Below are 13,830 nucleotides of genomic sequence, written 5' to 3' on the forward strand. Positions count from 1 at the left end.
ACTTAGCATACGTGGGGCACTAATGAATACTTTAAACCAACAGAGCTGACAATTTCCAACTTGACCTAACTTTATACAAATATTTATAACTTAGTCTGTGGCATGTGCCACACCTCATGAAGGCATGGGTCCGCCCCTGCCTGCAAATGGTGTTATTCGTCAGATTTATCATCTCTTTACCAACATCAACAGCCTCTTTCTTTGTCGCCTTGTCAAACAACGTAACATAGCACGGAATGTCATAAGTTCTTCCCCACGGATGAGCCGTGTCCGCTCGAGAGAATGAGAGCCCAGAAGATTTGTGACTAGTAGTTTCTTCATGAACCTCCAGTAATCTCCATAAGGAGCTGAGATAAAGCCAAAAGATCCAAAAAGTATTTTGAGTTTTCCATTATGGGATCCTGGCGGGTGCGAGTAGCAAAGTTCAGGTCTTGGATCTTCAAAACCTCGTTAGGCCATGGAGCCCGATGAGACCAGAACAATTGGGCTAGTAAGGGCGCGAAGGTAAAGGAGAGGACCATACTTTGAAGAGAGAGTTTCTGAAATGATTTGTGAACTGGAACAGAGAGGAGAAGGTGAAGATGACCAATGACCGGAACAGACGGTGGGCTCGGAGGTAGATTACAGTCTTGGAGTTCTGGCTCCTTTCGTTTCTTGAAGAAGAAAGCAGAGAGGCAGAAGCATGAGAAGAGCCATACGAGGATGGCGATGAAGCAGAGTTGAAAGTCAACGGTGAATGCAGCCATTGTTGTCAAGAAAATCTATAGAGAGCTTTAAAGCAAGAGATAGTGTTACTACTCTAGAACAGATCTTTCCTTGAGATCCTCTATGATATATAATCAATAATTAAATAGCTTAATCTTCAGGGAAAAACGTTACACAAGGCGGTAAATCAGGTTCCACATGATATATAAAATAAATTTTAATATAAACATGTGAAAATATGTTTAAAAGAGTTTCCTGGGTTAAAGAAAAACGTTAAAAAACACTAGATAACTACCAATCCAGAACGTTTTTGAGAAGTCCTGAATCGAGCTTGAGCTTTAGATTGATAAGGTAGCTCACGTTAGCTGAGAAAGGGCTACCGCAATCTGCGAACCGATAAGTGCATTGTTTTTCACAAGCGCAATGTCTGAAACTGTGTCAAGGAACTCAACTGAGACATTGCTGTTTTGGATACAATATAAATTTCTGAACTACTTAAAGTGACTAGACACTGAAAGATTTTGGTAGATTATCATAAGAGATTAAGGGAACCTCCAGAGAAAGGATACTTGCTGCAAGTGAAGTGCCTCCAGTTAACTCATTTACCCGTGCAAGCAAGAACGGAGTTTCTGCATTTCCCGTAACGTTTTGTTCCCTTGAAAAAAAAAACAAATTCAGGTTTCAGATTGTGATGAAATAAGAAAAAGAAGCAAAGCCTTTAATTTATTCTGATGCAAGTATGCATGGAAGATATTAGCTACTCCCTATGGACCTTGCTTCTGTAAGAGCACGCTGTGTTGCTGATTCTATAAGATTTCCAGCGGCTGAATGCTGTTTCGGGATTGGAACAGCAAATAGAATCCCTGCCTGACGGTTTAGCTTCTTGTTTGCATCTGACAAAAGTGGTTTTCTCACGGTGGTAAGAGATATGAAATACTTTTAAGAAAAGGAAATTTAGAGACAAAGTCTACACTTGCCTATTACTCGAGCACAGTCTTCAGGGCTATCTACACGAGAAGGTGCCTAAAGAATCCAATATATCCACATCAGAACTAAACGTCTAAGTAGAACCAAGTGATTAAGATCAGTGCTAATGGACAATTTTGCACCTTACAGCCGCTTTTTTCTGTGAAAAATGCCGGAAACTCATCGCTCTTGTATGCAGCAACATACACTTCTTGAGTTTCCTGCATTGCCAACGAATAGCTCTTTTCAAAACTCAAATTCTGACATCACAACATTATGTAGGAAGCTCAACTTTTAAGATTGTTACCAAATATTCAAGAGTCTTTGGAATATCAAGTATGGATTTAACGCCTGCTGATATCACAGCTATAGGAGTCCTTCCAAGTGCAGTAAGATCAGATGATATGTCCATAGCTGCATCACAAACACAAATTAGCATCGCTTGGGGAGTGCATATTGGCTTTAGTAGCATCCAAACAGAGATTCTAACCACGTAGATAGAACTTTTGAAAATTAAAGGGTACAAAATGGAGATGAAACTTACTTTGGTTGGCATGCCTATGTACACCCCCAATTCCACCGGTTACAAAGACTTGGATGCCAACCTACAACAACCAAAGTCCTTTGGATTAAATGAGTATAAATGATAACAATAATACCAAATGAGTTACCATAGAAGCGAAAAACAAGGTTGCAGAGACTGTAGTTGCACCATTTCCTCTTGTAGCCACCTGAAGTTAAACTTTTTAAGGCAATATATGGAAGAATAGGTAGGTTAAAGAAGCTAGCTTGATTGAATTGATGATGCAGTTTTTGATTTTATGAACTATGAAAAGAACCTTAAACAGAAGAAGCAAGTCTTATGATCTCGGTTGAACATTATGATAGTAGCCACAAGAAGTGAGGAGAGCATAGAGTGACTCACAACATATGCTATGTCCCTGCCTGCAGTCTTTTGGACACTTTTCCCCAGAGATGCAAGACGTTCTAGTTCTTCTTCGTTCAGACCTGTTCACCACAAATTAGCATCTATCTATAAGGAGAAGAAAACACGTACAAGAAAGTCTAGTGCTTACACATAATCAGATCATTTAATGATTAAACCAAAATGAACAAACTCACCTATGCAAGGAACTCCGTTCAAGATAGCTATTGTGGCAGGAACTGCTCCATTCTCTCTCACAATAGACTCCACCTCTTTTGCTGTTTGCAGGTTTTGAGGGTAAGGCATCCCTACCAAAATGCAGTTGAAATCAGACCAATAAGCTTTGAGTTTTGGAAACAGCAAATGATCTAATCTAAACCATGGGAGATAATGGTTGACTCAAGAGCGACCACAGCACGTCCGTTGGATAAGGCTTCGGACACTTGTGGAGATATCTTGACAATACTCCTAAGCTGCTTCAAACCCAGTTGTAACAGAAAGCAAATCAAGATCAGAACAAGAGACTGCAAAAAAAAAAAAAAAAGGAGGATCCTTTTTCTTTATAGAGAAACCTTGTTGGTTGCTTCAAGAGGGGAGATATGATTCTGGAGATTTGAGATTCTATAAAGAGCAGACGAAGAGGAAGAAGAAGAAGAAGCCATTTCTCTTCAAGAAGTTCGCGATGCAGGGAATGAAGAAGTACTCTAACTCTCTCTCACCGTTGTAGACGACTAGACGAAACAAAACCAAAACAAACCGGAGCTTAAATTGTGTATCTACATACTGGTACTTCTTAACCGGTTCGGTTCGGTTCATGATTATTGATCGGTTCGGATTATTTCGGTATTGTAAGAAACCTTGGAGTTGGAGAGGGAGAGGGAGAGAGAGAGATCTAATTTTCAATCCAGAGTGTTTGGATCGTCCGTTGGGATCCGATCCGATCTCAGTCGCCGTCGCCGGCATTCATCGCCGCCGTTTGCCGATCGTCCTCGCTGTACTCAGGTATGCGTTGCGTTCTCTCTCTCTCTCTCTCTTACGTCTTCAAATTCTGTAAGCTTCTTCGATTGTCACACTAATTGTCCCCGATCTCAGCAAAAGTATTCGCAACTCGTGATCTAGTAATGGTTGCGTTGCCTAATTTATGGGGCCATGTGTTCATTCCCGCTAAAAGAGTTTGTCCCTTATGTTCGGTTTACAGATCATTTCGAGTGATTTTGGTTTTGATCAAGCCATGGATAAGTCGAGTGCGTTGGAGTATATCAACCAGATGTTCCCAACAGGTGATCTTTTGTTTCAGAACAGTCATGCTCTTTATGGTTTGGAGCTGTTTATCTTTTGATTCTGTAATCAGGACGCGTAGTTCTGCTGCTGCTGATGAACTGGTACTTTCTTGCTTTAACATGTGTTTCAAAATGGGTGTGTTTCCCTTTACAGAAGCATCGCTATCTGGCGTTGAGCCGCTTATGCAAAAGATTCATGGTGAGATTCGCCGGGTTGATGCTAGCATTCTTTCTGCTGTTCGTCAACAGGTCAGATCTGCTTCTTCCTTATTGCTCCCTTACAGAAGTTTGTAGCTCCCTTTTTTTTTTAATTCTTAATACTTAGTGTTGTCTGGAACATTTGTGAGTCACTCTTTATCGATTTCTTGTGGATGTGCACAAAAAAGCAACATTTTTTTTCTGTGTTGAAAGAATAATATATGGTTTTGAATCTTATTCTTGGGATGGAAATCATACTCCAGAGTAACTCCGGAACTAAAGCGAAAGAAGATCTTGCTGATGCTACGCGTGCTGTGGAGGTTAGTTTTCTCATACGTTGTTATGTATTGTATCCATCTTACTCTTAATATATCATTTCCTTTTTCGTTTCTCCTATCTATTCAGTCGCAAGGGGATTTGATTTTGGCTTTTAATTAACACAGGAACTCTCCTATAAGATTCAAGAGATTAAATCCAAAGCTGAGCAAAGTGAAGCAATGGTGCAAGAAATATGCCGTGACATTAAGAAGTTAGATTTTGCAAAAAAGAACATAACCACGACCATCACTGCTCTTCATCGTCTCACAATGTTAGGTCAGTTAGCAGCAATTTAACTTAACTTATCTGGGCATAGTATCCTGAAATCAGAATCACACCTTAAGTGAAATAAAGCCCTATATAAATAGGGTTCCAAGTTATGCATGATGTTTCTGGTTAATCTACTTGTGGATCTATGTTAATCTTTACATGGTAATCAAATATATGTCATCGGCCTAGTATAAGTTGACCAAGTACACAAACCACATTGATAAAATTCGCTACCTTGCTATGGCAGTCTCTGCTGTTGAACAGCTTCAGGTGATGGCGTCAAAAAGACAATACAAGGAGGCAGCTGCACAGCTGGAGGTATCTTCTTATTTTAGTTCAACAATCTTATGCGTCTGTTGCTTCTGTTACGTTGGTTGTAGAGTTCACTTACTTTTTTTCTTTATGTTCGCCCAAGGCAGCTCTTTCTCTTTTTCACAATCAACTGTAAACCCTAGGACACTTTGCTGGATTTACTAGCAGATGACTATTCTCACTTTCTGATTATATCTTTAAAATGTTGATTTTTGTAATATGTTTCAGGCCGTAAACCAATTATGTAATCACTTCGAAGCGTATAGGGATGTTCCTAAAATCATGGAACTGAGGGAAAAGCTTAATAATATTAAGCAAGTCCTCAAGTCTCATGTATTTTCTGATTTTTCGAGGTAATGCCTCTAGTGATCCTACCGTAATTTATGCTAAAATAGTTCTACAGATATAGCCAAAAGAGGTCCACTGTAGTTCTAGTGATTGATCCTGCCTCTCTTTCTTAATTTCTTTATCTTCAATCCGTAGAATATTGCAACGTATCAGGGGATAAATTTTGCAATATGATGTCAGAAATTGGTACAACATGCTTGTTGGCTGGCATGCGGTTTTGTACGAGTAGTATCTGCATAGTGATTAGGTTATTGACTGCTTCTTTTCTTGGTGCTACACTCCTAATTGTTGGTTTTTATATAAAATTCCCCCTCCCCCTCCCACTCTCCACATCCCCCTTTATTTGTTAATTTCCTAAAGGTACTTTTCCTAAAAATGTATATTGTTGTGATTTCAGTTTAGGTACCGGGAAAGAGACAGAGGAAACAAATTTGCTACAACAGTTATCTGATTCTTGTTTGGTTGTTGATGCTCTGGAGTCATCTGTCAGGGAAGAGTTGGTAAACAACTTCTGTAGCCGGGAGCTAACCTCATATGAACAAATTTTCGAAGGAGCTGGTATGTTGCACAATGCCGTACATTTTTCATGTGTTGTTTTACATAAGTGCTAAGTGGTTACTTGCGGGCAGAATTGGCAAAGCTGGATAAAACAGAGCGGAGATATGCATGGATAAAGCGTCGAATCCGTACAAATGAAGAAATTTGGAAGATTTTTCCCGCTTCTTGGCATGTGCCTTATAGACTTTGCATCCAGTTCTGCAAGAAAACAAGGTATTACCTTTGACTTTTTGATGAACATCTCTGGCCTTCTATTATCTTCATATTTGCTCAAATATTCTTCATTTTTACTCTTGGAGCTCATTAAAATTTTAGGGCATGGCAACATAACACCCCTACTCTTCTGAATTAGATATTTGACCCACACTTTTATTGTTACAACATAGCTAAATAACAACCCTACTTTGCGTGGTGTAAATGAAAATGTAAATGAAAATTCGATAAAGAGGAAAAGTTTTGATACAGAATTATTGGTATATGAGTGACTAGTTTTTGGTTATGGACCATAGTTATGGAAATTATAACCAATGCATGATTTATAATAGCTACTACTAATCAAAAATCAGTTAAATCTTTTAGACAAATGATAAATGTTAATTGGTTATAAGTACCACATCCCCTTTTGATAGAATAGTTGTAAGTATCTCTAAGTTCTGCTTCAGTATATGGATGATTCATTTTTTTGGTGTGTATGGCTGTATGCTTTGCTGCATTGTAGTAGTCACTACGCTGTGAAAGATATAGCGGCGGCAGTATTAACTGTTAATCTTAATCTAACAACAATATGTAACCTTCTTAAACGTCATGTGTTCCCATCATGTTTTTCAGGAAACAAGTAGAATCTATTCTGGTCAACATGAAAGAGAAACCAGAAGTAGCGACATTGTTACTGGTCAGCCATAGTCTCTCTGATCAATAGTAGCATACACATGCTTGTCATATCATTAAAAATCATTATATTTATCAGATGGATTGTATATCTATAACAGCATTGTTTCACCTCTGAAGCGAATATCTGATGATTATAAATCTTATTATGCTGTCCCTCTTTTTCGATGTCATGAAATCCTGTTACTTCTTGATATTTTGTGGAATGTTTCAGGCTTCTATTAAAGTTTGATATGATTGATTAGGCACTACAAAGGACAGTGGAGTTTGAAAAGGAACTTGAAAAGAAATTTGGTGGTGATGTTCCTACTAGTGATATCGGAGATGACATTGAAGAAATTGGTACATGGGAAAACAATAGTCAGAATATATCCAAAATTCGCAAGAAGTATGAAAAGAAATTTGCTGCTGGTCAAGAATCCGGGGAAAATGTATGTTTTCTTCATATGTACTATGGAAAACTGTATAGTAATGTTATATGATCGCTTAAATTTTATTATGATAATTTTTGCTCTCTATTTCAACAGGAAAAGACCGGAAACAAAGATTTATCTGCTCCTGGAGCTGGGGTACATCCCCTTTTTCTTGTTATCTCTCTCTGATTTTGGCTGTTGTCATTTCTATTGTAGTTCTAGAGTTTCTTAAAAAGCAAGTGAAAGTGGCTAGTAATAGGCATAACATTTGCTTTGATATAAGACTTTCCTTATCCATTTGAGCTATTCTATCATAGTATCATTTGAATGATTTCTTTACTCACTGGTGTAAATCTCGACCTGGCAGTTCAATTTCCGTGGAATTATCTCTTCTTGCTTCGAACCTCATTTAACCCCATATATTGAGTTGGAAGAGAAGACACTTATGGAACGCCTGGAGAAAGTTGTTCAAGTAATTTAAATTTTTCGCATAATGAAATTGTTTTTGATCCAAGCTTTGTCAAGTTCTCATAATTTGCATTTCTTTATCAGGAGGAAACATGGGATATTGAGGATGGAAGTCAAAATAATGTTTTACATAGCAGCACTCAGGTGAGTACCTAGGCAAGCCTCTTTAAGTTGGGTTTCTGAGAGTGTTAACTTTGACAGAGATTTACATCTTTATTCATTGTATTAAATGATTCACGACTTGCACTAGGTTGTGGCACGGGTAGTTTGATTCTTTATACAGATGTGTTAAAGAACTCTCTACTTGAAACCCAGAACCTACTCGGTCATTACCCATTGAGCTGACAAAAATAAACCCGGGTCATGTCTAAGAGATGTTTGAGTAGTTAGTAGGAAAAGTTTTCTATGTGAAACTGGGTATATCATAATCAATTTGATATTAGTAGATTAGCCTGTGAGAACTTGGTAAGATTCCTATACAAACTGTATCTGTCACATTATATCTTATCTTCTGTAGCCATTCAAATTTTGTTTTGTTACGCAGTTACTATTTGCTTTGTTTGCAGTTATTTAGCGACATAAAGAAGAGCTTGAAACGGTGCAGTGTTCTCACTAAGAACCAGACTTTATTCAATTTGTTCAAGGTACATTTTTCATTCGTCGATATGTATTTTATATATTACTGGGTATTCGGGCAATGTTTTATTTTTTATAAGAACCAGCTTTGTTTGTGGAGTATCATAATTTTTATTTGGACAAACCTTGTCGTTAGATCAGCTTTCCAAGCCGCCTAGGTTTCTACAAGGGAGGACGTATACACATGTGCTCTTTAATAGTGTTTGCAGGCCTTTTTAAATGCTCAAATTCACGGTCCCATATTAGATGGATGGAGATTCCGAGTTCATTCTTTTGAAATGGTCTCCTCTTTACAGGTCTTTCAACGAGTTCTGAAGGCATACGCTACAAAGCTATTTCTTAAGCTCCCTAAAGGAGGCACCGGTATCGTTGCTGCAGCCACAGGCATGGACGGACAGATAAAGGTGCTGAGCATCTCTTCCTTCTTCCTGTTTCTCATGTCTGCGTTGCGACTTAGTTTATCCTTTTTCATCTTTTCTATGCAGGTCTCTGATAGAGATGAAAGGGTGATATGTTACATAGTTAATTCTGCCGAGTATTGCCACAAAACAGTAAGCTTGTTTTTTGTATATCATTCTGTTACTTCCCTCCTTTCACCTTTAGCACCCTCAGCATGCAGCATATAGGTGATACATGTTTGTAGCCTGCTGGGAGAGGTTAATTGGGGTTGTATAAAGCCAGTCATGTAAATGACCAGCTGTGATACTATCAATCTTCACATCAAGTTCCAAGAAAATTTCATGGGTCTAGTTACTTACTCAATGTTTTTGTGATGTGATCTTATACCGAAGTTATTTGTTTGCAAATTTTCTTAAATATCTGTGATGTGGTAATATATTCTCTGCTGCTTCTATATATGCAAACGATTGTGTTGTTCCGGGATACAAGATGTGTGTCGATGTCGGTAGGATTCTGTCAAAAAGTTTCGATGAACTGAATGACAATTGGCACTTCACAAGAATTATATGTTATTTGTATCGCAGTCTGGTGAATTGGCAGAAAAAGTCTCAGAAATTATTGACCCGCATTATGCTGAAGGCGTAGACATGTCAGAGGTCCAGGTACTGATAACATGAAGGACTTATAGTTTTCTTTGAGTTGCTACTTATTTTGGATTCTTCTTAAGCTGTGTTTCTGTGCAGGATGAATTTTCTGCCGTTATAACAAAATCATTGGTGACGCTGGTCCTTGGAATTGAAACTAAATTTGACAATGAAATGGCAGCAATGACACGTGTTCCATGGGGAACACTTGACAGTGTGGGTGACCAGTCTGGGTAAGATCTAACTGGAGTTTAAAGCTTCTATTGTTTTCTGATTATATGACCAAGTGTAAGTAACATGCACTTGTATCTTCTTGCAGGTACGTGAATGGAATAAATACAATTTTAAGCAGCAGTATTCCTGTCCTTGGGAACCTCTTAACACCAGTGTACTTCCAGTTCTTCCTTGACAAGGTAATTATATAGAATGTATAATTTGAATGTCTTTGTGATGTGATGAGTACTTCCTCATACTAATTTTGGACCCCAACAAATTTATTATACGGTGCTTGCGTCTTGTATAAAATAGAAATAGATTTCTGTTTCGTTCAATAATAGTTCCACGATGTTTAACTTGACCAACTTTATAGAGAACGGCCTTTTATTAGTAAAACTTTGTGCAGCTGGCATCATCCCTTGGACCACGGTTCTATGCTAATATTTTCAGATGCAAGCAACTATCCGAAACTGGAGCCCAACAGGTCAGCCTTCTTGCTCTATATCCTCCATGTGCATAACTCTAATTCTCTCCGTTGTAATTTCTCTATAGTAGTCAACTAGTGACTTGGCTAAAATCCATGTGAGAAAAAATTGTTATCTAGTTTATCAGGTGTATCCAGAGACTAGTGCCAAATTCAGTTTGTTTATATCCCATTCTCTTTCAGCTTCTCTGCTTGTTGTTGCTGTTGAAATGACTCTTTAGTCTCATTATTTATTCAGTTCATTTCCTTACTTCAGTATTAGTGCTGGAAGCATTCATTCTAGGAATAATCATATTCATGCTTTGAGAGTTAAAATGTTAGCTGCGGGAAATCACTCTCACACATCATGTATCTGAGCCTTCTTTTTGGTTGCACAGATGTTACTAGATACTCAAGCCATGAAGACGATTCTTCTAGAAATTCCTTCCCTTGCCAGACAGGTTAGCTCATCGGTACCAATTTATGTATATCTGCCTCTGCTGGTGACTCTGTATTTAGAAAATATGGCTACTGACGTTATCTGAGCATACTCTGCTCAAAGGCGTGATGCCCAAAACCCATCGAGTATTATAATCTTGTTTCAGTGATAGGGTCGATATGATATAGTATATACCAGTTTAGCCTTTAAATATGACACGATGTATTTTTCTGGTTTCGATTGATCTTTAATTATCATTGCAGACTTCAACTGCTGCCAGCTATTCCAAGTTTGTGAGCCGTGAAATGAGCCGAGCTGAAGCACTCCTTAAGGTCATACTCTCTCCAATCGATTCAGTGGCTGACACTTACCGTGCACTGTTTCCAGAAGGAACTCCCATGGAGTTTCAGCGCATCTTGGAGCTTAAGGTGATTTTCTAAAAACCAATTTTATACAATATTGTATATATTACAGTTTGGACTGTCACGCAACTAACTCTGGATTGTTTTGTGGTGTTGATGCAGGGCCTTAAGAAAGCTGATCAGCAGAGTATACTTGATGATTTCAACAAGCATGGCCCAGGACTTACACAGCCCTCTGTTTCAACTGCAATGCGACAACCCGTTCCAACCACACCTGCACCGCCAATGGCAATCACTAATCAGGCTACGGCCGCTGGATTCATAGCAAACAGCGAGGACGTGTTGACGAGAGCAGCGGCTCTTGGCAGAGGAGCTGCAACCACTGGCTTTAAGAAGTTCATTGCTCTTACTGAAGCTGCCAAAGACCGCAAAGATGGGCCTTTAAGGAGACTCTTCAACGCCTGATTTGTTTATTTTCTACCATCTCAACTTTTGACTTGTGCAATTATCTTCTTGGTTATCCCTTTTATATGTGTTTCTTTCATTGTCTAATGCAATTTGCTATAAGCTCAAAACTTCCGTGGAATGAGGCGGCTCGTTTGTTTCCTTGTTAGGTGTAAATCAGCGGTTCATAGTGCATCTTAGTTTCTAAACGATAATAAACACTTTTGTGGCGTTCATCTCTTGTGTCACACTGTTGCATGGTAGGTTAAAAGCGGAAAATTGTCATAATCGAGGCCGACAAGATTGACAGATTTTTCTTTAGTTTCTGTCTAAAGAACATGAAACTGGTGTTTTGTGGTTGTGGCCATGTGAATTTCAAAAAAAAAAAAAGAAATGAAAAGTTGAGATGGTGCTCAAATACCGTTTGTCTAGAAAAGAAATTTACGTTGACAATATTTTTGAGTGCACCTAAAGTTTTTACACATTGACCGACTATAAATCAGATAGTTTCTGACTATAAATATTTAGCTCGATTAATAATAAATTATATGTATAAAAAGAAACTCTTGAACTTTTTCTAATTGCACATAAAACAAATACTCATGTATTTTATAATTTGCAAAAATAAACTTGTATGTAATGTTCATTTTATTATCAACAATAGAAAATAGAAATACCGAGTTACTATAACTAACATTGTCGATACACCTAAATTGTCTTAACGCCATTTTTTATTTTGATGTACATATTAATTGGTTCAATAAATATTATAACTTTTTTATAAAGCTGTCACATTGCGGTTTTCGATGCTGAGATGAAGAGATTAATATGGGCAATGTCGTAGACTCCATGCTAAGGAGACGAGAAACAATAGTGCCATTTTCTATGTAAATCAGATCGGGTTCGATCGAGCGTCTCATGAGAATGACTCAATCTCGACTTCGAGAATTACATATTACTGCTGTCCAGATAGAAATGGATTTTGATTAAACTTGATGGACATGATTGCTAGGGCATCTCCATCCATACTCCATTTTTTCCTCTAAAATGGAGTAAAAGTGAATAGGGAGTAAGGAATGCTCCAACTCAACTTCATATCTTACTCTATAATGAAATTTACTCTATAAATGGAGTAATTTCGTTTTTGTTTGTTCATCACTCCATTATGGAGTGAGAAATAGAGTAGGATTGGAGCAATTTTACTCTATTTTCACTTTTACTCCATTTTAAAGGAAAAAATGGAGTTTTACATTGGAGATGCTCTTAACCCAGTTAATTGATCGGCATTTGTCTCCGAATTAGTTTCATTCCGGCTTTTACGAAACAGTTGTTTCAGGATTTAGCATTTCTTATATTCCTAAGGCTACTAATCTACATGTAGACTCTATTGCTAAGGAGAAGAGAAACAATAGTGTCATTTTTCCCATGAAAATCAGATCGGGTTGGAGCGAGCGTCTCTTCAGAATGACTCGATCTCGACTACTTTATTTACTTACTATGATCCAATTCACATACTCAACTTTTCGTAAAGAGACTTATTTACTGAAGCAGTTTGAGTTTTTGTTTTCTTAAACTTTTTAAATATGACTTATTCAAAACTAATATATATCGTTAATCTATAAGCGTTAAAATCACTATAAACACTAAAGTCTTTCAGGTAAGGTAACTTTTCTGAGTGTCAAAATAAGTGTAACTTATATTTACAAAAAAAAAAAAAATTGTTTTATCATGTCTCAACATTCTAAAAATAGTTCATGACAAAGATCAAAAGATTTACTTAAAGACTAAGTATATTCATTTCTGATTCTAAATTTTTACTTTTGATATAAACCTCATAACTAAATAGTAAGTGAAAATAACATATGACATGTTACTGAAATGCAACAAAACAACCACAAATATATTATAACCCAAATGATCGATTCTATACAAATATTTTGTAAATATCTGCAAGACATATATCCTAGATGCAGTCAGTGTAAGACACAACATATAAATACACTTCTGATTAATCATATATGAGAAGATCGCATAAAAATCTTCAAAATTACATTCACTTACATCTTAATCTACAAAGTTATTTAACTAGAATATTAAACAATCAAGATAATTTTTGTATCATAAAAAACTTTCAATCTGGCTTACTTATTCATCAAGCTAAAAATTGACTTGTTTACCTCTAACTATAATGACGTGTCAATTTTTTCTTATTTTTAATTTTTAATTAAAAATATATAAAAATAGGAAACAAATAAATTTTAGAAATAAAAACATTGATATTTTTATTTAAAAATAAAAATATTTTCTTACAGATAAGAAATTTTTTAAACTTTTCAAAAATCTCTAAATTGTTTTATGAAATTCAAATAAAAGCTCTAAATACTTTTTGAAATTTGTATCACCACTTTCAAAATCATTTATTTAAATGATGTTATTGTCTGAGAAATTATTTTCCAACTATTATTAATAAAATGATGTAAATAATTTGCATCACAACTTTCAAAATTATTATTTAAATGATGTAAAAAATATTCTTAAGAAATATTATTATTTTTTTGAAGAAATAAAATATTATTTC

The 13,830-nt window shown here is 36.7% G+C and overlaps 2 protein-coding genes and 1 pseudogene across 3 annotated transcripts; 1 reads left to right on the forward strand and 2 right to left on the reverse strand.

The window, feature by feature from the left end:
- Positions 1-31: 31 nt before the first annotated feature.
- LOC117125678 lies at positions 32-805 on the reverse strand (annotated as a pseudogene).
- A 29-nt stretch (positions 806-834) lies between these two features.
- Positions 835-3,352, reverse strand: LOC103868617 (pseudouridine-5'-phosphate glycosidase). Of its 2 annotated transcripts, none has more exons than XM_009146703.3 (12): positions 3,169-3,352; positions 2,976-3,069; positions 2,794-2,904; positions 2,597-2,679; positions 2,343-2,402; positions 2,216-2,276; positions 1,979-2,085; positions 1,815-1,892; positions 1,683-1,728; positions 1,478-1,598; positions 1,275-1,360; positions 835-1,132 (listed from the first exon to the last, which is right to left on the reverse strand). In XM_009146703.3, exons 1-12 carry the CDS (start codon positions 3,256-3,258, stop codon positions 1,062-1,064), a joined length of 1,008 nt encoding a protein of 335 aa, XP_009144951.1. In that variant the 5' UTR covers positions 3,259-3,352; the 3' UTR covers positions 835-1,061. The 2 variants fall into 2 exon arrangements, with proteins under 2 accessions (XP_009144951.1, XP_009144950.1); XM_009146702.3 differs by having other exon boundaries at positions 2,976-3,072; positions 3,169-3,311.
- A 13-nt stretch (positions 3,353-3,365) lies between these two features.
- Positions 3,366-11,488, forward strand: LOC103868618 (vacuolar protein sorting-associated protein 53 A). The gene is made up of 24 exons (XM_009146704.3): positions 3,366-3,598; positions 3,795-3,876; positions 4,031-4,125; positions 4,338-4,394; positions 4,518-4,668; positions 4,910-4,980; positions 5,203-5,327; positions 5,720-5,880; positions 5,952-6,093; positions 6,709-6,772; positions 7,014-7,199; positions 7,296-7,337; positions 7,549-7,653; positions 7,734-7,793; positions 8,216-8,293; positions 8,582-8,689; positions 8,771-8,836; positions 9,269-9,346; positions 9,428-9,561; positions 9,648-9,741; positions 9,951-10,028; positions 10,406-10,468; positions 10,710-10,874; positions 10,971-11,488. Exons 2-24 carry the CDS (start codon positions 3,828-3,830, stop codon positions 11,271-11,273), a joined length of 2,475 nt encoding a protein of 824 aa, XP_009144952.1. The 5' UTR covers positions 3,366-3,598; positions 3,795-3,827; the 3' UTR covers positions 11,274-11,488.
- The last annotated feature ends 2,342 nt before the right edge of the window (positions 11,489-13,830 follow it).

Source organism: Brassica rapa, chromosome A05, assembly GCF_000309985.2.
Source record: "Brassica rapa cultivar Chiifu-401-42 chromosome A05, CAAS_Brap_v3.01, whole genome shotgun sequence".
In the NCBI taxonomy this organism is placed as follows: domain Eukaryota; kingdom Viridiplantae; phylum Streptophyta; class Magnoliopsida; order Brassicales; family Brassicaceae; genus Brassica; species Brassica rapa.